This window comes from Castor canadensis, chromosome 4, assembly GCF_047511655.1.
Source record: "Castor canadensis chromosome 4, mCasCan1.hap1v2, whole genome shotgun sequence".
Lineage (NCBI taxonomy): Eukaryota > Metazoa > Chordata > Mammalia > Rodentia > Castoridae > Castor > Castor canadensis.
The window spans coordinates 53,375,382-53,400,156 of record NC_133389.1 but is presented as its reverse complement, the minus strand read 5'-3'; the positions used below and the strand labels follow the sequence as shown (position 1 = coordinate 53,400,156).

Sequence of the window (24,775 nt, the reverse complement as noted above, 5' to 3'; positions counted from 1 at the left end):
ATGGTCGGCCGCGGTGGGTGGCGCTATCTCCAGCGTTGCCCGGGTTTCCCGCGCGGGGACTCTAGCGGGTCCTTGGGGAGCACAGAATCGGTGCCTGCTGCTTCATCGACGTGGGGCGGGCGAACGCCAAGCCCGTGGTCGTGGCCCCTGCCACTGGAGCTCTGGGAGCCGGGTGGCCGCGTAGGTCAGTTTCTCGTGGCCGACCCGCCCGGCCAGCGGGTTCCCGCCCGCAGGGTGCTCCGGGTGGTTGTTCACGCCTGGTGGGGGGCGGGCGCGCGTCTCCCCGGCGTCTGGAGGCTGGTGGGGGTCGTGGCGGAGCTGCCCAGCTCGGCGTCCCGGCCGCTGGGTGCTCCAGCGCTGCAGGAAGTTATTGTTACAAGTAACAAGTCATGGGCATTTGTTGCACCTCCACTCGGGGTGCTGTGACTCCGTGCCGGTGCCACATGCATCATGTACCCAGCCTTCAGTCGCTCACTTTCTCGATACTTAGGTGTGTGCATCGTAACTTTTAGTTTCCTTCTAGCATGAGAAGGATTGATTCACAATGGAAGTCACGCGTTGTTCATGTGACTTTTTTTACAATGTACCGCGTGGTGGGGTCAACAAACGTGAGAGGAATCCTGGGAGGGGATTTCAAAACAGCGTGAGAGAGACCCCAGCTGCACAATAGAACCAGTAACAATTTGCTTATTCCCTGGCCCAAATGATCGGGAGGCCTTAAAGGATTATTCTGATTTAGTTTTCAGGTGTCAAGGTTGTCTTTTTTTTGTTTTTTTAAATCAGAAGATACTGTTGAATTGTTAAATAAGGCTGTTTGAGAGTCGTCAATGTATCTGTTAGGTTTCTATGGATGCTTGAAAATGTAATGAAAGCCGCTTTGAACTCTGTGAGGTGTTTTTCCTGAAACGGTCAGTCTCCACTGGAGTAAATGCTTTCTGGATTTAGAGCTTGGAACATTCTCATCGCTTTACTCAGGTGGCTACTACCTAGTCTTTAGTGGTTGCTCATTTTTGCTGGTATCTTCTAACAGTAGCACTTAGGCTTGTGATTCAAATCATCCAGGTAATATTTCTATGAAAATACTTCTCCCCCAGTATTCCCTTAAAACAAAGGAAAATGATACTGGTACAAACCCCAAAACTTAAGGATACAGCAGTCCAGTCTTTTGAGGGGTAACATGGTACTATGTCTATTAAAATTACAGATTTTCTCCTACTGGCTTTATTTTACTTAGAGATATAGCTGTGTATTTGAACATAATATTTTTCAGCTAGAATTCTGATGTGGCAAATTCTTAACTGTTGACATTACTGGAAGCTGAGCTTCATAAATACCGAGAAAAGCCAGCAGAAACTATTATGTAGTGGAGGGAAATAAAATTATAAAAATGATCCCTGAAATCATAGTTGAGAGAATAAGGTAGCACATGTGTGTGAGGAATTTGAAATGGTTTAGAACCTTCTCAGTTCTTTTTAGCTGGGACTGATGGAAACCAGAACTTTATCGAGGACCTCAAATTCTTTACAGTTCCTAGAAAGAGTACGTACAGGTTTTAGCAATGTAGGCACCAGTTTATGCCAACAATTCATTAACAAAGCTTCAGAGAAGATAATGTCATACATAATGTCATACTGTGTACAGCATATATTTGGAATCCTGTTGTCATGGAAAACATATGGTCTTGATCCCTAGTAATGTTCAGATTTTCCTCACTATTTTTTCCACCAGTACTCAATCTGTACTGTCAGTTTTAAGGGACTGTAGGAGGTGGAAAAGCTAGGACATAAAGCGAGTGGCTTAGTAGCATACTTTATCTGAATTCCTTTATTCATCAACCTGCAAGTAGGAAATTTCTGTGCTATGTAGTGAAAGCAGTCCTTAACTGTACATTTTCCTGTCATATGACAATGGAAGGTAAACCACATGTATATTTAGTGTTTAAGTTTCCCTTTAAAAGTTGCTGCTGTGGCACATGCCTGTAGTGCCAGCTACTTAGGGGGCTGAGGCAGGAGGGTCACTTGGACCCAGGAGTTGGAGGCCAGCCTGAGCAAAAAAAAAAAAAAAGTTTAAAGAGAAACTTCTATGATGTATCACTTGTCAATAGTATTATAATGTAAATTTAATTCAGTTGCAAGATAATTTCGAAATGTGAGATGCTGGGAAAAAATTTAATTAACTTTCAAAATTCAAGAAATTTTATCATTAAAAGATCACATTCTAACCAGGTGTCTGTGGCTCACACTCCTGATCCTAGCTACTTGGGAGGCGAGATAAGGAGGATCACAGTTCAGTGCCAGCCCAGGCAAAAAGTTCTCAAAATCCCGTGTCAAAAATACCCAACACAAGACAGGTCTGGTGGAGTGGCTCAAGTGATAGCTTGCCTACCTAGCAAGCATGAGGCCCTGAGTTCAAACCTCAGTCCCCTCGCAAAAAAAAAAAAAAAGTAATATTCTTTTAACCATCTTGCTAGTATTTATATTACTAAAACTTCATTTATTTACTTCATGGACTTCTCTGCCCTTTGATTATGCAAACCAAACTGTTTTGAAACAGGAAGTTAAGAGTTTTCAGAATCAAGTTGAAATTGCAAAATTATTGCACCTGAAGTTTATACAATTTATAAAACAAAGCCATGAAGCTTATTTTTTACCAATTTAATAAACATCAGTCTTTTCAACTGACTATAGATGAAATGATAACTACCAAGTAAGTAGGGTTGGTCTTTTGTCTCTATGGAATCCAAATGTGTGAAGTATGAATATGTAATGAATACGAACAAAAGAAGATAATGTAATTACTTCAGATATCAAGCGAGTAATAACTTGATATAAACACTTCATAGTGATTTCCATGGTTCACAAATTGTCATATGACAATTGTAGCTAACTCTCATCTCTCCTCCAGAAGAGGGACGCTGTTTATTAGGGCACAGAGGAAGTAATAGGAAAGTTTCACTGAGTTAAAACAAACTGATTTAAGTTTTGTTTATAACATAAAACAACAAAGCGGAGTGCTTCCTGAGATAGCTCTTTTTAAAAATTGCTGTTATTTTCCTTAAAATTGTCATGTTTTAGACATTTCTTTTTAGTTAATAAGTAACACTTAAAATGAGGGGGACAAATCATAATTCAGATTCAGCTTTCTCAATGCTTACACAGCAACAATTTGTAGAATCAGTAGCCCTTAATTTTAGAGGCTGATTTGAAGTTAATTCATTACCTCACCCCTTGATTTAGAAGTTCCTAAATTCTGGTTATGGCTCTGCTGTTACCACTTGGTAAATAGTGTTTCAACACTATTTACATTAGTGTTAGATTAATGAACATCAGAAATTCTACCAATGTTGAATTTCTACTATAAGCTAATGGATCATCGCAAGTATCACTACTGTATCACACATAGTTGCTTGTAATGCATATACATACAGGTATATGATTGCATCAGAGAAATTACTGATTGATTGATTGCTAGGAACTTACTAGAAATCTAGTAAGATTTAGAGGAAAAACTTACCATTGGCATGTTTTTACATAGTAACTTGAATTTTTAATACTTTCTTGGTATTAAGAGAATATAATACCAGGAAAAGTAACATTAAGCAGCTAACTACTTTGGAGTACAGTGCTAAACACACTAGTTTTTAAAAAATGTTTTAAAGATTTAGTTTATAAAGCATATGTATTTTTCATAAGCACATTTAATTTTCCTACTATTCAAATTCCTAGTACACAATGTATTTCAATTATATTAATAATGTATACCAAGCATGAAATAAGTGTCTTAAGAATTATTTTTTCTTTTCAGTGCCGGTGATCAAATTCACAGCCTTATGCATGTGAGGCAAGTGCTCTACCATTGAGCCACATTCCCAGTAGTGAAAAATTTAAAAATAATCATAAACATGTAGTTTTCAAGGTTTTTTGAATCGCTAAGCCATCTGTAGAACTTTTTCATCATCTAAATTGAAACTCTGTATCCATTAAAACATAGCCCCTGTTCATTTCTCTCTCCTTCAGCTCCTGACAAACAATATTCTTTTTTTGTTAATAAATAAATAAATAAAACAAATAATAAATTTTTTGTTTTATTTATTTATTTGAGAGGTCTCACTGTGTAGCCCTAGGGTAGACTGGAACTTGAGATACTCCTACCTCAATCTCTTAAAAGTGCTGGAATGATAAGTGTATGCTGGCATGCTCAGTTGTACTTTCTGTTCTGTCTCTATGAATTTGACTATTCTAGTTTTTCATCTAAGTGGAATCATACAATATTTGTCCTTTTGTGTCTGGCTTATTTGTATAATGTATTCAGGGTTCAGCTGTGTTTTAGCATATGTCAAAATTTCTTTTCTAGGGCTGAATTATGTTCCATTATGTACATTGTATGTATTTTCCAGTCATTTGTCAGTGGATATTTGAGTTGCTCCTATCTCTTAGATATTCTGAATAATGCTGTTATTTACATGGGTACATAAATACCGCTTTATTTCCCCCCTCTCACTTTGGGTATATACCCAGAAGTGGAATTACTAGATTATACGGTAATTCTATGTTTAATTTTTTGAGGAATCATCATACTTTTCTTATGTTTTATTGTGTACAGTTATATATGTGTAACTGAGTTAATTTGGCCAGATTTTCACTTTTCGAATACCTGTTAAGAACTGTACCACTTTTGTTTCTTTTCTGTTTCAAAAAAAAAAAAAAAAACAGAGAGAACTGCGACCACCTGAGATACTATCTCAAGGTCTCGAATTTTCTTGCATAGCCCAGGCTGGCTTTGATTCAAGGTGATCCTTCTGCCTCAGCCTCCCAAGTGGTGAGATTACAGATGTGTGCCATCAAGCCCATTGCTAAATATTTTGCATGTTTTTTGCTCTGGTAAATTATCTGTGATTGTTGAACTTTATTATAACTTTTTTTTGATGGTACTGGGGTTTGAACTCAGGGCCTCACACTTGCTAAGCAAGTGCTCTACCACTTGAGCCATTCCTCTAATTCTGTTATATGTTGGGTATTTTCAAAATAGTCTAGCTTCAAACCAAGATCCTACTGATCTCTGCCTCCCGAGTTGCTAGGATTACATGCGTGAGCCATCAGCACCCAGCAAAACTTTTATTATTACTGTTTTATTTCTCTAGGAATTTCTACTGTGATTCTGTAGAATTCTTTGATTCTAGGATTTTTTTAAAGTAGTAGTTTAGGTTACTAAATAATATACTCCTGACCAAATTTAACAAGTCATGATTTCCTTTAAGCTACACATTTTGAGGTCTTGTCAAGATTTCACAATTTTGGGGGCCACAAAACTTGTCTACTAAATTAAGAGGTACAGACTATGTATGGGCAACAGTTTTAAGTAATTTACAGTGCTTAAAAGACAACAAAATTTTTGCACTTTCTCCAAAAATTAAGATTAGAAGGCTACCTTTCCTTAGCAGACCTCGGATGAAAGAAAAGATATGGCAAATATAGTCCCTAGTCTCCTAGGTTTTGAAGCTCAAATTGTTTATCTAGTGTTTCCTTGAAAACATTCTCATAGCCATTAAAATCTTATTAAGAAATCTAAAAAATAAGTAACTCAGAGCTTGGAATTATATGAATCTGAAAAGAGCAGCTGAAAGCCATCTGCAAAGCGTGATCATGAAAAAATACTGTGTTCACTGATAGAATGCAGTGTAAATCCATTCTGATCAGCTGCTTTAAGGGATGGCTTGTCTTTTTCTTTTGGCATCAGAGACAACATACTTTTCTGTACCAAGCGCTTATGATTTCCAAGAATTTAAAAAAAAAAATCAATGTCTTTAATTTTTTTCTAAAGTTAACTTTTGATCACAAATTAAATGTTCTATAAATTTGAGATGTATCAAGTTATGTAAACAAGCAGTTATAGTGCTGATAATTCTGGAGTGTACATTTCTTAAATGTTTTGCCTTCGTTGATAGGATTTTAGTTTATTTTCTGTGGCATATTGGAAATAAACTATTAGTTTTATGTCACTAGATAAAAGTACATTCCTGAAGCATTGTGGAGACTTGATTGCTTGGTTCTCAAAGAACTAAATCACCATCCATCCTTCTGGTTAACTAATATTTGATTGCCTACTGTGTTTTACACATAATGATAGGTGCTAGGGATATAATGGGGGACTTGGGGCCCTTGGTCTAATCTAGTTCATAGTCCAGTCTTGGGACAGCCAAAGAAACTGCCAGAAGAATTCTTTAATTCATGCATAAGATGCTGTGAAGTTTTATAAGGGGATTGAGTGATATTGGGAATGGAGAGGGCAAGTTAGACCTGTCCAGAAATGTTGGTATCAGTTCATTTGTACGCTTATCTTCCCCACAGCATTTTCAGGCTCTCCTCGCATAAGGCTTGTTTTGTTCCTTAGTGTGCCATCAAAGTTTAGAGCAGTGGCTAAGATGTAGAAAAACTTCAATTATTTACTGATTCATCTTCCCACTGAGTATTACAGGTGGGAAAGGTGATGCTGGTCCTGGTGGTGGGAGGGAAACTGCAGCTTCTCGTGGATGTCACATTGGACACCTACCCAGCCTCCTGTCCCTTGTCTACCAAGGTTTTCTTCTCTCCCAGTTCTTGGCCCCACAGCCTACCAACATACCCAGGTGTCTAATATCCCCAAAGTAAGGTCCTCCTTTCTCTTCAGAATGAAGTTACATTAGAAGAGTTTGCTATGTTCTTTTTATCACCCATTCACTCCTCAGTTTACCAAAATCAATTTTTTTTCTCTGTCTTTTCACTGGCAGTATTCATCACTGGCCTTCTATTTGCCAAACTGGTAGGCAATTTTAGGCCTTGTTCTTCTTGTGCTTTCTTGGCATTTCATATCCACCCAACACATTCCTCCTTTGAGCCTCCACCTTCTTCTGTCTCCCTCCCTCTTTCCTCTCTTCAGCTTTAGTCTAGCTTCTCTTCACTGGTCTCCTTCCCCTTACATCATTATTTTAGTGATGATTTGTATGCTGATAACTACCAGTATTTAAATTTTTTTTGGTGCTGGGAATTGAACTCAGGACCTTGACATGCTATGCTCTACCTTGAGTTAATCCTAACTCTCACTGTTTAAATTCTATTTTAATTAAAGTAATTAACTAATTAATTAATTTGGTGGTGCTAGGGGGTGCTCTATCACTTGAGCACGCTCCCAGTCCTTCACTGTTCAAATTCAGTTCCTCTCTTGTGCTCAAGTTTATTGGGCATCTCCAGTTCCCACAGGAATCTGAAACTTGGTACAACCAAAATTGTATCTTTTCCATCCTAGATTGTGATTAATCTTATTTTCTATCTAGTTGTTCAGACTGGAAATGTTGTACCCTTGTGGTCTTGAAGAACTTCTTACTCTTCAAATACCAGTTTAAAATTCACTTTTTGGGTAATTCCTTCCGTGACTAATGCAGACAAAGAGCTAATAACCTTATTTTCTCCTCTGTCAACCATTGTCCCTTATACATTGCTATCCTTGACACTTGTGATGACCATTTGCATGCTTGCTCTATTTCTGGAGGGCAGAGACTGTATTTTCTGTCCTTGTAACTCCAGGCTATAGCAACTCCTGTCATTAGTAAATACCCAAAAAACATTTGTTGAGTACATTTTAATCTCAATCCCAGCATTGTGAGCAATTATCATGGTTAATATATTGTAATGGATTATTTAGGTAGTGGTTTATTTTTATCCTTCTCCTATTTACTCTTCAGAAATTGAAGAACTTTTCTTTAAAAAAATTTTTCCCTGAAAGTTTAGTGTGAGTAATGTATAAAACTTCTAGTGTGTTTTGAAGAGACTTCAAATATTCCTTAAAATCATGAAAAGACTATTAAATGGAATCTTTTTGTGTAGACTGTCACTTGTTTAATGAGTGACGGACAGCATATATAAAATCACCTCTGTTAAAATGCCTATATAGTTAGAAATGCAGTTATTAACCTTCAGTAATTTAAATTTGTCTGTTATAAAGAAGTGCTTTTATGCTGTATGGAATTTAGAAAATATACCCCCCCACCCACCAAAAAAAAGACATTTAGGGATGGTGATATAGCTCAGTGTTAGACCACTTACCTAGGATGTGCAAGGTCCTGGGTTTAATCTTCAGTGCTGCAGAGGGGTTAAAAAATTGCATTTAAGACCATTCATAATTTCACCACAAGGAATAACTGCTGTTATTCTGGTGTCTCTTCCCATTGTTGTTCTGAATATATAGAACATATCTAAAGATTGTAGGCCACTTTGTAATCTGTGCTACAAATGGAAATCATGTGATTTAATGATGTATTGCAATTACATAGTTTTAGAAACTCTTAGGACATTTTAATGTTTTCATAATATTCACTTATGTGAGTGAACCTTTGAACCTATGTGAATGGTGGTCTTTGTTTTTTTCCTTAATACATTATGCTACAATAAATATAAAATTTTAAAATCATTAGTCAAATGTCACTTTATGTGAGTTAATGCAGAGGTCATTACCATAAAAGCTAATTAGCAAGCTATGTAAAGAAAGAGACTGTGGTCACTGTTAGATATAGTCTCCCAAGGAAAATTTACACCTAGAATAAGAGGCTGGGTTTGTCTGCCCTGAGAGTTCATAGAGCTTTTTCAAAGGGAAGCCAGTGAACGCTGAGCTCCGAGGGCAACCTCTGGTTCTCAGATATAAGTGGAAGTAGAACACTTCTGATGGGTGAAGTGAATACTTTTGGCAGCAAAGTGTGGAAGGCAGGGGCGTAAGCTAAATTTCTCTTCACTCTGAGGATTACCTTTTGCCAGTTTCCTGTATTCCATGTCTTCTTCTTTCTTGGTTTATGAATTTGGGGCCATACCATACATGTATTTCTTGAGAAATAATGCATGGGAGGTAAAATTTTGTCTTTACCTATCTAAAAATATCTTTGGGCTGGGGGTGGTTCAACAGTAGAGTTCATGCTTAGCATTAGTAAGGCTCTCAATCCCAGAAACCCCGCCCCTCCCAACACATACACCAAATCTTAATTCTGTGCTTACTTTTGATTAGCTGGTTATAGAATTTGGAACTATATTTGGAAAACTATATTTGGATATAGTTTTCCTCCAGAACTTTGGGATTTTGCTTTATTTTTTAGCTGCTTACTTTGGAGTTAAGTCAGAATCATTCTAATTCTGGTTCCTTAGTCACTTGATTTTTTTTCTTCTCTGTAAGTTTATAGAATCTTCTCTGTCCCCAAAGTTCTAAAATTTCATGATACACATTTTGGTATCTCTTTTGTCTATAGATGAGAAAATTTCCACAATTATTGGGTTCTTCAATTCTATAAAGTTTTCTTGAATTCCTTCCTCTGTATTTTCTTTTTCAATTTATTATTATTATTTGGTGGGACTGAGGTTTGAATTCAGGGCTTCATACTTGCAAAGCAGGGCTTTACTGCTTGAACCACATCTCTAGCATGTATTTTTTTTTCTTTTAGAACTTGTTATTTGAATGTTCCACTTCCTGGACCAATCCTCTTAATTTTCTTATGTTAATAGCTTTATTTTCTAGAAGATATTCTCAATTTTATTTTCCAGCTCTTCTGAGCTTTTTGTTTTTTACTATTTTTACTTTCCAAAGTTTTTTCTTTATAATTTTTTTTAAAAAACATTTTTGTTGTTGTTCTTACAGTATTATTAATGTCTTTTATTCTGTGGGGTTATTGGTTTTCATTTTTTAACTTCTCTGAATAATTTGTCTTTTCTAGGGTGCTTTTCTTTTTAGTTTGGTTTTGGTCTCAGAGTTTCAGGGTTTAGAGGCTTTATTCAGATGTCTTGCTGTCCTTGGCAATTAACTCTCGTTTAAGAGTAGAGAAGTACACCAGTGGCTCACACCTGTAATCCTAGCTTCTCAGGAGGCAGAAATCAGGAGGATTGTAGTTTGAAGCCAGCTCAGGCAAATAGTTTGTGAGACCCTATCTTGAAAATGCTCAATATAAAAAAAGGGCTGGTGGTGTGGCTCAAGTGGTAGAGCACCTGCCTAGCAAGCATGAGGTCCTGAGTTCAAACTCCAGTACCAAAAAAAAAAAGGTAGGGAACTAGAAAGTTAATTGGAAACTGAGAAAGTGGGTGGATCCTGTTGACTGCCAATTTCACTGGTAAGGCTCCTCTGTCTTGACCCTTTGCTGGGAGCTTCTGGGAATATGTTCTATGAGGAATGTAACTAGCTAAGTCTCCTCCTGGTTCGTAGCACCTGGCTTGGCTGCTTTTGGAATGCTGATTAGGGTAGGAGAGCTGGAGATCCTATGTTCACTCTGCATAGTTTTTGAAGCCATGCCTTCAACTCTTGTAATCTATCCTTCAGCCTAGAGACTATTCTTTTAGCCTTTCTAGAGGATTTATTTGACTAGTCCACTGTTGATGGACATGGGGTCTAACTTTTCTACTATTGCATGTAATTCAGTCCTTATGAAAATATGCTTATAAAATAATCTTGTGTGTTTCTGTAGGATAGACTTCTAGAAATAGTTACCTGGACAAAGTAAATGGTGCATATGTATTTTGAAGTTTATTTGATATTGCCAAATTGTTGCCTCTCCCCTGCAACATATGAAAGATTGTATGCATTTATATTTATATTTAGCAGTTTATGTGTGTGCATGTTTCCTCTTCATTGAATATGTTCAGTCTTTTACTTTTGCTGATCTAATGGACAAACATCATTTGTGTTTGATTTATTTCTATTTATTTATTAGGCTGAAATGTGTATTTCTTATGAGAATTGCTGTTTATGAAATTTGCTAATTTTTATATAAATGTTTTAGATTTGGTTATTTTCTACATTTAGTTTGTGACTGACGGGGTAAGATAATACAAAGAAAACATTGTTCAAATATAGTTACTCCAGGGTCCTTATCTCTAATCTATTATTTTCTATTCAGATTTTTTGCAGTTTTTGAATGTTAATTTACATTTTGGTATTATAGTATTTTGATATAACTGGTCATATTTTAACTTTGGTTATTGTTGAAATAATATTTATTTGCATAATAGTATGCATTTGACAAAATAATTGCATAAACATAGTCTTACAACAGCTCAGGAGGTTGGTTGTATTTTGCAGATGAGGAAACTAAGACTTGGAGAAGTTAAGAAAGTTGCCCAAATGCCTAGTGTAATTCTTTGATAATAATACAGAAAGCAAGGAGACTCAGAGTCAAATCCTGATTCTGCAATTCATTTTGTCTATCTCACTAGCTACAAAATGATGTTTCATTCCCCTGTCTGTATTAGCAGGTAATATCTAAAAGCTAATTAAATTCTTAGATAATAAAGTGTCATTATGTTTTTATCTAGAAATGAACACAGAAACAGAACAACAGCTTCTCCATCATGCCAGAAATGGCAACGTCGAGGAACTAAGACAACTGTTAGAAACCATGGAGAGGAATGAAATAATGGCTGATATTAATTGCAAAGGTGGGCTTTGAATGGGATCTTTAGCTTTCTATTAGGAGTCTGCACTACCTCATTATGCTTCTAACATTAATCTTACTGATTTTGCATGTGATAAGTCTCTCTTAACCTTAGAAGAACCCTTATAAGATTGGGTGAAATGTATCTCCTAGTACCCTCTAAATTAGAGGGATCGAGATCCATTCTTAAAATTGTTATTGACCCTAATCTTAATAGACTGCACGGGTGAGCCCAAAGCATGCTGTGGCTGATAATTTTTTTTATTTCTTGAAGACATTGTAGTTGGGCCAATATGGATTTGAGTGATCACTGTTTGCCCAGCGTGTAAGGTACCTTGGAAATAATGATGGCAGAGACAGACAAAATATTTGCCCTTATTGAGAGTGGTCTACCAAATTAATAGTTTTAGATTAATTGATAAACTAATCTACATTACAAAAATAAGTTCCAGGATATGGAAGTGTAGGTGCTGTGGGACTGGGAAGGAGAGGCATGCACCTGGAAATTGAAGGATTAGCTTTTTGGAAGTGGTTCTAAGGAGGTAAGTAGAACAGTGTGTGGTAGTTAACTAGGTGAAGATAGGGAATAAAAGGGTGCAAGGCAAAAGAAACAGCATAGACCAAGGCCTGAGCTGAAAGAGAGCATATGTGACAAGGGCCCAAAAGAGAGTAAGAGGGAGGGCTGGTGGAGTGACTCAAGTGGTAGAGTGCCTGCCTAGCAAGCATGAGGCTTTGAGTTCAAACCCCAATACTGCCAGGAACAAAAAAAAAAAAAGAGGGGAAAAGGGGAGAGATAAAGCTAGGTGGGTAAGTAGCAGCCAAATCATAATGTGCCTATGTAGCAAGGTTGCAAGTATATTACCACGTCATACTCAGATGTGCAGGGAAATAGAATTCTCTAAAATGGTTTGGTATTTTAACAAGCTCCTTCATATTCTGGGAGTGAGGTAGGAAAAGTAAAAGTCTTTGAGTACCTCAGTAGCACTTTTGATAAATGCCTGATCCCCTGCCTCATCCCCTTAATTGGCAATTAAGTATAAAGGTGGGTCTTGCTGTATATTTGTGCAGTGGAGGCAAAGTATCCCTAATTCCATGAAGTAGCCCTTGGCTCTGCAGTGACCTTGGACTTCTTAACCCTTCTTAAGCATTTGTAACTGAAGTGAATCTTAGGTATGAGGTCAAACTTCGGTCTGTCAGTTTATCATGTGTACAAGTGGTGCTCCTTGGCTGTTTCATGCAACTCATCTTGGCTTTTATTGGCTTTGTGTCACCCTGAGCCTCCTTCACCTCTTCATCTAGTACCTGGCTTATGCTTGTTGGTTCAGTTCAGCCATACTCTTTGTATTACTCAGGCTTCTCCAGAGAAACAGAACCAATGGAATGAATGAATGAATGACTATATACATATTTATTTATAAGAGGGGATTTGTTAGATTGGCTTTCATGATCAGAGGCTGAATAGTCCCACAATGGTTCAGACTGGAGAGCTAGGGAAATGGTAGCTGCACAGTCCAAAGAAGCTAGAAGCCTTAGAACAAAAGAGTGATACCAGTGATGCAGGCTCCAGTCCAAGACTGAAGGCCTGAGAGCTTTTGGTGCAAGTTCACATTCAAAGGCTGAAGAATCTAGAGTCTGATGTAGATGGGCAACAGCAGCAGCAAAAACCCCTTCTACTTTTTCGTTCCATCTGGGCCTCCATTCTATTGGATGGTGCTGCCCAAATTCAGGACAGGTCTTCCCCACTCAGTTCACTGATCCATGTTCAGTTCTTTTCTGAACACCTTCACAGATATACCCACAAGTGTGCTTTACCAGTTCTCTAGACATTCCTCAATCTAGCCAAGTTAAAAAGCAAAATTAACCATCACACTCCTATTCCTCACTTGGGAGAGTGGTACATAGTAAGGTATGGGTATTTGGGAGCCTGGGTTGACTCTGGTTAGCTACAATGTAATCTTCCCTCCAGCTTCATTATAGAGCTTGCTTTGATGTGGCCACTTTGCAGGTAGATTTTAAGATAGGTGGCACACTAGGGGATCTTTTTCTAGCATCTTAGATGCAGCTTGCCTGTCTCACTGTCCCCTTGATGTATCTTACTTCCTGGGTTTAAGATCAGGAGCTACATGTCTCATCTTCTGTCTTTTTATTCTTCTACAACCCTTCTGTCCTAGGAAGGGCAGGCTTCAGATGGATGTATGGATATTTTATTCCTCTTTGACGTGGTCTCTTCCTGCCCTAGAGCATCAGACCGCATGGCCTCCTCCTCAATGAGGAAGGAGTGTTATCTTTGCAGTACAGGAGAAACTATGGTCTGAGTTGCCTAGAAACTAGTCTGAGTGGGTTAAATGAATTAAAAAATTTTGCATTATCCTTCAACAAAGACAGACTTAATGTTTACCATAGGATTGTATTTTGAATGCCAAAAACATTTGATAGTCCTCAGTGACCCTTTCCTAGCTACCCTCTTCCCCATCCGTGGTTGCCTCAGGTTAATCAATGGAAATGTACAATGGAGAAATACACGATAATTTCCCTTTTCAAAATTTCACTTATTATACCTTTGCCTGAGGGTAGTTTGAAGGGTTTGTTAGAGAAGTGACATAATCAGAGAATGTGCAGTTCTCTGATCAAAGAGAATGAGCAGGACTGGTTGTGAGTTGTGTTTCCATGTGGGATTTCCTTTCTTTCTGGCATTCTTTCTTTTTCTTTTTTCTGTTTGTGGAATTGGGGTTTGAACTCAGGGCCTCATGCTTCCTAGGCAGGCACTCTACCACTTGAGCCACTCTGTCAGCTCCTTGGTTTTCTTTTCTTACTTATCTTTCTAAATCCTGAGATATCACAAAATGGTTTAAAGTACAGTAATTCTCCTACAAGAGTTAAAGCTTTAAACAGTCAGCATAGAGATGCTGTTGTTGGAAGGAATCCACTGATGTCAAGTCAAAACTGAGAGAAAGAAGCACTGACATGCAGAGTTGAAGGTTAAACTCAGCATTTCTAGAGTCTGGGTTTTTCAGCATTTTAATATTCTATATAGAGGTCTGTTCTTTGTAAATACTTCAAAACTTAATGTTATTCATTGAGTTAAAAACTATATTAAGTAGTAAAGAGTAAAAAGAAGGAAGTATTTAAGAATAATTTACAATTTTGGAAATTGATTTCTTGATCCAGAATCCCCCTTAGAAACACTAGATATGAGGAGACCAATTCTGAAGTATTACAGTAACTTAGAGAAGCCCATTGTGGGTTAGCTGGAGACAGAATCAGTGGGAATGGAGAAAAGTCGATGTAATTAATACTGAGGAGGTAGAATTACCCAAACTAAGTTGGGGGTGAAAAGGAGAAAGAGGTAGGGTTGATGCTGATGTGTGATATGAGAAACTAGAAGAATAATGGCCAGCCAGTTGTAAATATGTGTGAGAAGGGGCATGGGTAGGAATTTTTCTTTTTGGTGGTGGTTCTGGGGTTTGAACTTGGGGCTTCACACTTGCGAGATAGGTGCGCTAATGCTTGAGCCACACCTGTAGCCCTATGGAATGGGTAGTTTTTGTGTGTGAATATATTTACATAGAACAAAGAATGAGCTCAGCTTTCTACTTTCTGAGAATGAGGTTCCCTTGTACCACTCATGGAAGTTGTCTAGTACAGAGTAGAAAGGAAGCCAAGCATGATGGTACATATGTGCCTGTAATCTAGCTACTCAGGTGGAAATAGAAGGATCACAATTTGAGGCTAGATCCATGCAAAAAGCTCAAGACCCTATTTGAAAATGAACTTAATCAGAAAGGCTAAGGTGTGACTCAAGTGGTAGAATACTTGCCTAGTAAGTGCAAATAGCAAGGTAGAAAGAGCAGGCAAAGAGTAGACATGGAAAAGTAGATTGAGGAGGAGGAGGATAGCTTATAGGAAGCATGGGGTCAGGGAGGGTTGGTTGGTGTGTTTTTTGCTGGTTAGATGGTAAAAGCTACTTGCTTGCACCTATGAGCACCTAAAGAGGGAGGTGGTGAGGATAGGAGAGAAAAGGAGTTGCTGTGAAGCCACAAGGGGTGGGGTCCAGGAAGAACCATTCATGTTTGACTAGAGGTGGGATGGGTGGCAGAAACCATGAAGTCATAGGTAGGATGGTAGATAGGTTGCCAGGAAGCCCAAGGAATTCTGTGATAGCTTCTGTTTTTACTGTGAAACTGAAAGGTGGAGGTGATTGCTCAGGGGTTATGACTCTGGGTAAGAAGCTTGAGGAAAGTAGTGCTGGATTGAAATACCTGTTGTGCAATATATGAGAAACAACTAAACCTGATATTATAAGGACTACCTTGCCAAAGTGTAGCATCCTGATTTCATGATGCCATCAATTTCCAGGATTCCAGTATTTTTCTTCACTATTGGTTAATAACCGGGGTTTGATTATGGAGAAACTGAGTTTAGTGTATTTATCAGGCTTTGGGATTTTTCTAGGTTGGTCTGAAAAAGGTAGTGATGCAAAGATAATGATAAAGAAATGTTGACATGAAGACTCAAGGAATATACTCCAGACTCATTGTAGGAAGTGAAGATAGAGGCTGTTTACATACATGAAAAAGTGATTTGAAGAGCTGAGAGACTGGTTAAATTCAAGAACAAGTCTGTTCACTTGTGAACAAGCTGGAAAGTAGGGTTTGTGGTAGAGAGAAAGATTTTGCCCAAAGATTTTGGTGATTGGTGAAGCTGGCAGAGGGCAGCAGAGGAGGCATTTGTTAGAGGTGTGGCTCAAAGAGGACTTACAACGTGAGTGGAAAAACTATCTACCAAGGACAGCAGCAGAATTTTAATATGGTGGTTCTTTGTATGGTTTCTGTTCAGTGAGGTGCAGTGGGTGTATGGGAATGGGAAACCTGCACCTGAGGAATTGGGGGAGGTCATTATCGGGAAGAACCAGGTTTTACTTAAGAACAGAAGGCAAAAGAAATGGTCAGTGAAATAGATGGAGGCACTAGATTTCTCTGTGTAATTAGAAGTTCTACAGGACACATATGTAAGAGGAGACAGATGTAGCAATTTGGGTAGATGGCAGACAGTCACAGGCACACTGTTGGCAGCTGCAGTCCTATGTGTATGTGTCAGAGGTGGGGAAAGGTAAAAGGCCTGCAATGGATACTTGGAAGTTGGTGGCTGAAGATTCTCTTGGTTTGGCATCTGAAATCCAGTAGCTGAAGGCTGTACAAAATGAAAGTGAGGGTAAGTGAGGTCCTACAGTCCACTTTGGACCATTAAACGACAGGCTCCTTCTCTAGAGTGGCCTGTTGGGAGCAGTGGACACTTGGGCTTTGATAGACCTTCCCGGATGCTGGGGTTTAGGAATTTGTTAGGCAATCTCTGCATCCAGATTTGAAATTTTGGTAAGTTTTTGGAGCCATCTCAGCTGTAAGCTATCATATCCTTTATTTATTTATTTATTTTTTTGCTGAATCGAATTACATAGCTTTCATTTTTTGTAATACTTAAATTGCATGATTCCTTTCCTCATTTCTGCTGCTAGGATCTGACAATTCATTGTTTTTAACTATGGTTCTGGTTATCTAGTTGGACTCTCTAGCACTCCAGTAATCCAATATCCTCATTAATTGAGAATTTTATCTGAATTCAAAGACTCCATTTTCATTGCCTGTCTTTAGAACTAACGGTGTTCCAAATGCTACAGTAATCAGTAAATACTCTTCACTGACTTCTTGCATGGTACAGGTTTTCAGGGTTCCTCTGCACTACTACCCTGGACTCTTAAGTCTACCCTCCTTAGGTGGTATAGGATTTCAAAGACAGTTGCAAGAGCTGGGGCTGTAGCTCAGTGGTAGAGCACTTGCCTGGAATGTGCAAAGCCCTGACTTCGATCCCCAGCACCTCATATAATCAAAGAGAGTTGTCATAAAATGTTACATAAAGAGAACAGTGTTTTTACCAAATGATGGCAAGATGGTTAAAGACCCAGAACCTTAGAGCCAACACACTGCCAGAAATCACATAGTTTGTACATAACCCTGTCTCTTTCTCCTCTGCCCTTTCAAGGAGAATATTGAGTCAGAAAGGTGGAATCAGAGCTGGGTCTTGTTGGTTCTACTCCATTGCACTTGTTACTCTTTTTATTATGTCATGTCCTTGGCTTCTCACTCATCAGCAGTACAATGGGGAGAGCCATTGGCCAAGCATAAAAGTCGCGTTAGAGGGAGAAATTTAGTTTATTTTAAAGCTATCTCAGTAGCATCTAAAATGTCCCTTATCTTTCTCCATTTTTAGGAAGAAGTAAGTCTAATTTGGGTTGGACACCTCTTCATCTGGCATGCTATTTTGGACATAGACAAGTGGTCCAGGATCTGTTGAAGGTCTATTTATGGCTTTAATTTTTAAATGAATTTAATAAATAGTATTATGAGAATTATAAGATGTAAGTTTTAGGAAATCTAACTGAGCCATAACATCCTATTTAAAGCAATTCATCAAAGATACTTAACTTTTCTTTTAATCAATTCATTTTTTTCTGTTGGTACTGGGATTTGAATTCAGGGCCTCATACTTGGTAGGCAGGTGCTTTATCATTTTTGCTTAGTTATTTTTTGAATAGGGTCTTGGTTTGTGCCCAAGCTATCCTGGACTGCAATCCTCCTAGTTACACCTTCTGCATGTCTGGAATGAAGACACTGCCTGGCTTATTTGTTGAGATGGGGTCAGGGGTGTCTCACTAATTTTTTTTTTTGTTGTTGTTGTTCTTGGCTGACCCTGAACTGCAGTTCTCCAGAGTAGCTGGGATTATCCAGCCTAATTGTTCATTTTTTTAAATTACTGGCTTTTTAAAATGGCAAAGTGGGCATATTTATTAATGAAGATAGAATTCTCAGTTTTATAAGCATGACAATAGAAAAAATAACCAAATGATCTAAATAATTAAAAAATATGTCAGAATCTTAGCACCCTACTTAATGAGAATTGAGACCTTGTAGTTCTCAGTATGAATAATTTTTCACATGAATATTTTTGCAACTGGGTTGCATCTCACAATTCATCTACATTTATATGCTGGCATTTTTTATCTGAAAATTTACCAGCTCAATGGTAGAAGAAATAGGATGACATTCAGACAGTTATTTTTCAGTATGACTGCTTCTAAAGTATAGCAAAGATGCGTAGATTTTTAAAGAAAAGTAGCTTTTTATTCTGCTTATCTGGTAGATTTTTGCCTTTTAGGAAAACTGTTTACTTTTACTATGAATTGAATTCTTAGTAGAGACAACCATAGGATTTTAATTTTGAAGCTTTTAATATATTTTGAAGGAATTGTTTTTACTTTTTTGTATTTCTTGGTATGTGGAAGATATGTAAAGTGTTCATGTTCACTAGGCCGGAGCAGAAGTGAATGTGTTAAATGACATGGGAGACACGCCACTTCATCGAGCTGCCTTCACAGGACGAAAGGTGAAGAACATTTTATTTTTTTTGTGATTACAAGTGAAATATTTGGAATAATAGTCATCACTGTTTTCTCAGACATAACCATCTGTCAAACAACTGCAAAAAGCCGTAAAAATGCATAAGCAGCCCTTTCTGTCAAAAGGGTACAAGATCTTGGGGCTGGACAAAGAGATCAGGTACTGATGTCAAGGTTCTCTATACCATCCCTGGTATGAGCTTGCTCGGCTTTTGCTTGTGTTCCCTAGCAATGGGGAACTTATTATTCCTTTTTAAAAAGGTTCCTTGACATATAATTCACATTACATAAAATTTACCTACTCTTAAGTTTACATCTCAGTGATTTGTAGTACACTTGCACAATCGTGCAACCATCATTGTAATTGTCTTAGAACGTTTCTGTTACCCCAGAAACTTTTCTGGGCCATGTTTACCTTCAGTGCCTGTGCCTCTCCCAAGCGCTGGGTTGTATCCTTATATTAATTTATTGCGGTAGTTTTTATTACTAACTTTTAATGTTGACAGTATAAGTTCTCCAGTCATGGTCTTTTAAAAAATTATTTTAGTCAGTCTCAGTCCTTTGTGTTTTCATGTAAATTTTAGAATCATTTTGTCAACTTTTATAAAAATGCCTACTGGATTTTTTGTGTGTGCTGGTGGGAGTTGAACCTGGGGCCTTGGACATGCAGGGTAAGCACTATACTACTGACCTACATCACAGCACCTGTTGGAATTTTGATAGTTCGTTTTGTGTGAATCTTCCAATTTATGAATATGAGATGTATCTTCATTTATTTTGATCTAAATTTCTCTCAGCAATGTGTTGAAGTTTTCAATGTACAGATCTTGCACTCATTTTATTAAATTGATTAACTCTGGAATCTGGAGTGAGTCTGGTCAGATGATATCTCTGCTCACTTTTGAATATTTTAGCATAGTTTTCTAGCACCTATACATCTGTGTAGCCTAGTGGTCAACCAGTATTTGGGTGGCAGTGGGCTCAAATCCTCGATCCTATGGACTTCTATCCTTTGTTTGGGGTCTGTGTATAGGTTGGAGAGCACTTTCAGAGTTTTGGCATTTCTCACTTCTGCCTCTTCTCTTTCTTAAGGGCCCTCTCTCATTTCTTCTGCACACAAGTGATGTTTCCTGGTAGCCTGGGGTGCGTGAGACTCTAACCTCCTACTGTGTTTCTTTCATTTCTAGGGTCTCCCTGTTAGTTATCAGGCTGTTTTGGCATTTGCCTTATGTGGTAGGCAGAATAATGGCCCCTGCAAGTGTCCACATCCTAATCCCTGAAATCTGTGAAAATGTTTGGTTTCATAACAAGGAGGACATTAAAGTTGCCAGTGGAACTGAGGTTGGTAGTAAGGTGACCATAAAATAGGCAAATTAGTTTGGTTTATCGAATATAATCACGAGTCCTTAGAACTATGAGAAGGAAGCGAGAAGTCAGAATTAGAGAGATGGACCCAGTTAGATTCAATGCTTATGGCTTGGAAATTAGAGAAAGGGCCTGGAGCCAAGGAATGTTGATGTCCTCTAGAAGCTACAAAAGCAAGAAAACAAATTTTTCTAGAGAATATCTGTAAGGAACCAGCCCTGAAATACCTTTATTTACCTATTTCGGACTTTGGGAATACAAAACTATGGAATAATAAATTTATGTGATTCGAAGCCACCAAGTTTGTGCTAATTTGTTACAGCAGCAATAAAAAGCTTCACACAAATAGGAAAAGCAATCTCATGCTACAGTTGGGTAGATTTTCCTATTTGTTGCCCTCTGAATTTGCCACTTTTACTGAGGATTCCTGTTGGTGTGAGTTTTTGCCTTTTGTTCCATATTAAGTTATTTCTCCCTGGCAGCTAACTACTGATTGTCATTGCCAGGGTTGGCCTGGGCAGACTTCTTTGGGGAAGTGAGGGAAGGGGAACTAATTACCCAAGGCTAGAAGGTTAAAGACATCTAACGCATTCACCTAAAGTTCTGTTAGTTTCTGTTGAATAACTATTTTTCTTGGTTTGTTGTTTCCTTAGTGGGTGTCTACCATGAAATGGTTAGTTTTGACAATTTTGTTCAGTTTTATGCTCATTTTTAAAGCTAACAGTTCTCTGAGCTCTTAATGCCGCAATAGCCAAAACTTATTCCACTCCATTTCCTGATTCATTCATATTCATTCTCTCTCTCTCTTTCTCTCTCTCTCTCTCTCTCTCTCTCTCTCTCTCTCTCTCTCTCTCTCGCCGTACTCAGGGCCTTCACCTTGAGCCACTCCACCAGCCCTTTTTTGTAATGGGTTTTTTCAAGATAGGGTGTTGTGAACTATTTGCCTGGGCTGGCTTCATACTGCAGTCCTCCTGATCTCTGCCTCCTGACTTGCTAGGATTACAGATGTCAGCCTGGTCTCTTTCTCTCCTTTTTCCTTTCCTTCCTTTCCCCTCCCTTCCTCCTTCTCTCAGTCCCTCCCTCTCTCTTTCTCTCCTCCTTCCTGTTCCCTCCTCTCCTCCCTCTTTCTTCTTTTTTTAAGATGGAGTCTTGCTATGTATCCCAGACTTGTCTCAAACTTGCTATGTAGCCCAGGCTGGCCTAAAACTCTCGATCCTCCTGCCTCAGCTTCTCAAGTGCTAGAATTACAGACATGTGCCAACATGCCAACCCCCAGAATGTATTTCTTTTTTTTGTTTATTTGTTTGCTCTTTATTAGTGTCTGTTAATTTTATATAATGAACTTTGATCAACTTCGCCTATCATTCTTTCTTACCTTCCATCCCCCTTTTTTGAACTTTTTTAAAATCAGGTTTCATTCTTCTGTTTTCTTACATGCATATTGAGGACTTTGATCATATTCACACACCTCCTCTTTATACCCTCCCATTGATTCCCACCCCAGACAGTCTCCCCATTTTACACTTAATTTTTGTACAAGATGAGAAGGATTTAATTTAGTCTTCTATGTGTGGATATCCAGTTTTTCCAGCATCATTTGTTGAAGACACTGTCTTTTCTCCAATGTAGATTGTTGATGCCTTTATTGCAAATCAGATGGCTGTAGTCATGTGGGCTTATTTCTGAATCTTCTATTCCATTGGTCTATATGGCTGTTTTTGTGCCAGTGCCATGCTGTTTTTGTTACTATGGTTCTTTAGTATAATTTGAAGACAAGTATTGTGATACTTCCAGCATTGCTCTTTTGCTCAGGATTACTTTGGCTATTCATGGTCTTCCATATGAATTTTAGGGTTGATTTTTCTATTTCTGGGGAAAGTAACATTGGATTTTTGATGGGGATTGCATTGAATCTATAGTTTGCTTTTGGTGGTAGTGTAGTCATCTTCACAATATTAATTCCGCCAGTCCATGAACATGGGAGATCTTTACGTATTCTAGTGTCATCTTGAGTTTCTTTCTTCAGTGTTTTTATAATTTTCCTTGTATAGGCTTATTCTTAGGTATTTAATTTTTTTATTGTTTTATTATTCATATGTGCATACAATGCTTGGGTCATTTCTCCCCCCTGCCCCTACCCCCTCCCTTACCACCCACTCCGCCCCCTCCCTCTCCCCCCCACCCCCTCAATAACCGGCAGAAACTATTTTGTCCTTATCTCTAATTTTGTTGAAGAGAGAGTATAAGCAATAATAGGAAGGAACAAGTGTTTTTGCTAGTTGAGATAAGGATAGCTATACAGGGCATTGACTCACATTGATTTCCTGTGCATGTGTGTTACCTTCTAGGTTAATTCTTTTTGATCTAACCTTTTCTCTAGTTCCTGGTCCTCTTTTCCTATTGGCCTCAGTTGCTTTTAAGGTATCTGCTTTAGTTTCTCTGCATTAAGGGCAACAAATGCTAGCTAATTTTTTAGGTGTCTTACCTATCCTCAAGGTATTTAATTTTGAATGGGATTGTTTTCCTAATTTCTTTCTCAGCCTGTTCATTATCGGTATATAGAAAAGCTACTGATTTTAGTGTATTAATTTTGTATCCTGTTACTTTGCTGAAAGTGTGTAAAGGATCTAAGAGTTGGTGGAATCTTTAGGGTCTTTTAAGTATAGGATCATGTCATTTGTAAATAGGGATAATTTGACTTCTTTCTTTCCTGTTGGTATCCATTTTCTTTCTTTCTCTTGCTTTATTGCTCTGGGTAACAATTTATACACTATATTGAGAGTGGCGAGAGTGGATACCCTTGTCTTGTTCCTGACTTTTGCTTTTGGGTTTGGCTTATTCTTGTTTTTCTAAGAGCTTAAGGTACATCATTACGTTATTTTTTTGAGCTCTCTGTGATTTTTTTTATTATTCTTTTATTCGTATGTGCATACAATGTTTGGGTTATTTCTCCCCTCCTTTCTCCTCCCTTTCACCCCCACCCCCTACCCCCTCGCTACCAGGCAGAAACTGTTTTGCCGTTATCTCTAATTTTGTTGAAGAGAGAGTATAAGCAATAATAGGAAGGACCAAGGGTTTTTGCTAGTTGAGATAAGGATAACTATACAGGGAGTTTACTCGCATTGTTTTCCTGTACATATGTGTTTTCTAAGAGCTTAAGGTACATCATTAGGTCACTTTTTTGAGCTCTCTGTGATTTCTTTTTTTTTAATGTAGGAACTCATAGCTTTAAACTTCCCTCTTATCACTTTGTTTGCTATGTCCAAAAGGGTTTGGTAGGATGGATTTTCATTTTCATTTGATTCTGGGAATTTTTTTATTTCCTTCCCTTATTTCTTTGATGATTTACTAATCAATCAGGAGCTAATTGTTTAATCTCCATGTGTTCAAATATTTTCTGTAGTTTCTCTTGTTATTGTTTTCTAGTTTTATTCCATTGCAGTCTGATAAAATACAAGAAATTATTTCAATTTTCTTGTATTTGGTAAGACTTGCTTTATGTCCTAAAATATGATCTATTTTGGAGAAACTTCCATGGGCTGCTGAGAAGAAGAGTATATTTTGTAGCCACTGGATGAAATATTCTGTAGATGTCTATTAAGTCCATTTGGTCTCCTCTTGCTGGATTGTTCCCTTTATCAGTATGAAGTGACCTTTTTTGTCTCTTCTGTATAATTTTGATTTAGAGTCTGCTTTTTCAGATACGAATATAACTACTGTTATTTTCTTTCATGCGCCATTCATTTGAAAATTTTTTTCCCCATCCTTTTAAGCCTGTGTTTTCTTTGCCAGGTGTGTATCTTTTAGGCAACTAATGGTCACAGCTTGTTTTTTTAATCCAGTCTACCAGTTTGTGTCTTTTGATTAGAGAATTGAGACTTTAACATTCAGTTATAACTAAAAGGTATGTAGTAATTCCTACTTTTTTTTTTTGGGTTTTTGTAGTGCTTGATTCTTCTTACTCTTCATTTGCTTATCTACATGTCTAGTGAGAGTTCTACTTTCCATATTTTCATAGTTGCATTTATCTTCCTCTTCTGTGTGTAGGATTCCTTTAAATATCTTCTGTAGTGCTGGTTTATTGGTCATGAATTGCTTTAGTTTTTGTTTATTATGGGAGGTTTTTATTTCTCCTTCAGTTATGAAGAATAGCTTTGTTAGGTATAGTAATCTAGTTTGGCAGTTATTTTCTTTCAGGGCTTGAAATACCTCATTCCATGCCCTCTTTGCTTTTAAAGTTTCTGTTATGAAATCTGTTATTCTGATGAGTTTGCCTTTATAAGTTACTTGTCATTTCTGTCTGATAGCTCTCTGCCTTCTTTCCTCATTCTGTATGCATCATGTTTTAACTACAATAAGTGGGGAGATTGTTTGGCACGTATCACATGCCAGGATGCAGTTCCCTGAAGCAGACTACATTGTTTCCAGACCCTGCCCAGCAGTTCACTGTCCTGTGGAGGGAAGAAGGCTGTGGAAATCATGGGATTCAGAAGTCCTGGGCTGGGGATCCTTAGACCCACTGGGCA

General features: G+C 37.9%; 1 protein-coding gene across 3 annotated transcripts in view; it reads left to right on the top strand.

The window, feature by feature from the left end:
* The window catches only part of Osbpl1a (oxysterol binding protein like 1A), a 202,072-nt gene continuing 177,297 nt past the window's right edge, over positions 1-24,775 (top strand). For 2 of the 3 annotated variants that reach the window (XM_020169703.2, XM_020169702.2), the window contains exons 1-4: positions 1-184; positions 11,316-11,438; positions 17,699-17,784; positions 18,797-18,871. In XM_020169703.2, the coding sequence (XP_020025292.2) occupies positions 1-184; positions 11,316-11,438; positions 17,699-17,784; positions 18,797-18,871 (468 nt within the window). Of the gene's footprint in view, positions 185-11,315; positions 11,439-17,698; positions 17,785-18,770; positions 18,872-24,775 lie in introns of those variants that run through there. The other variant, XM_020169704.2, reaches the window with a different exon arrangement.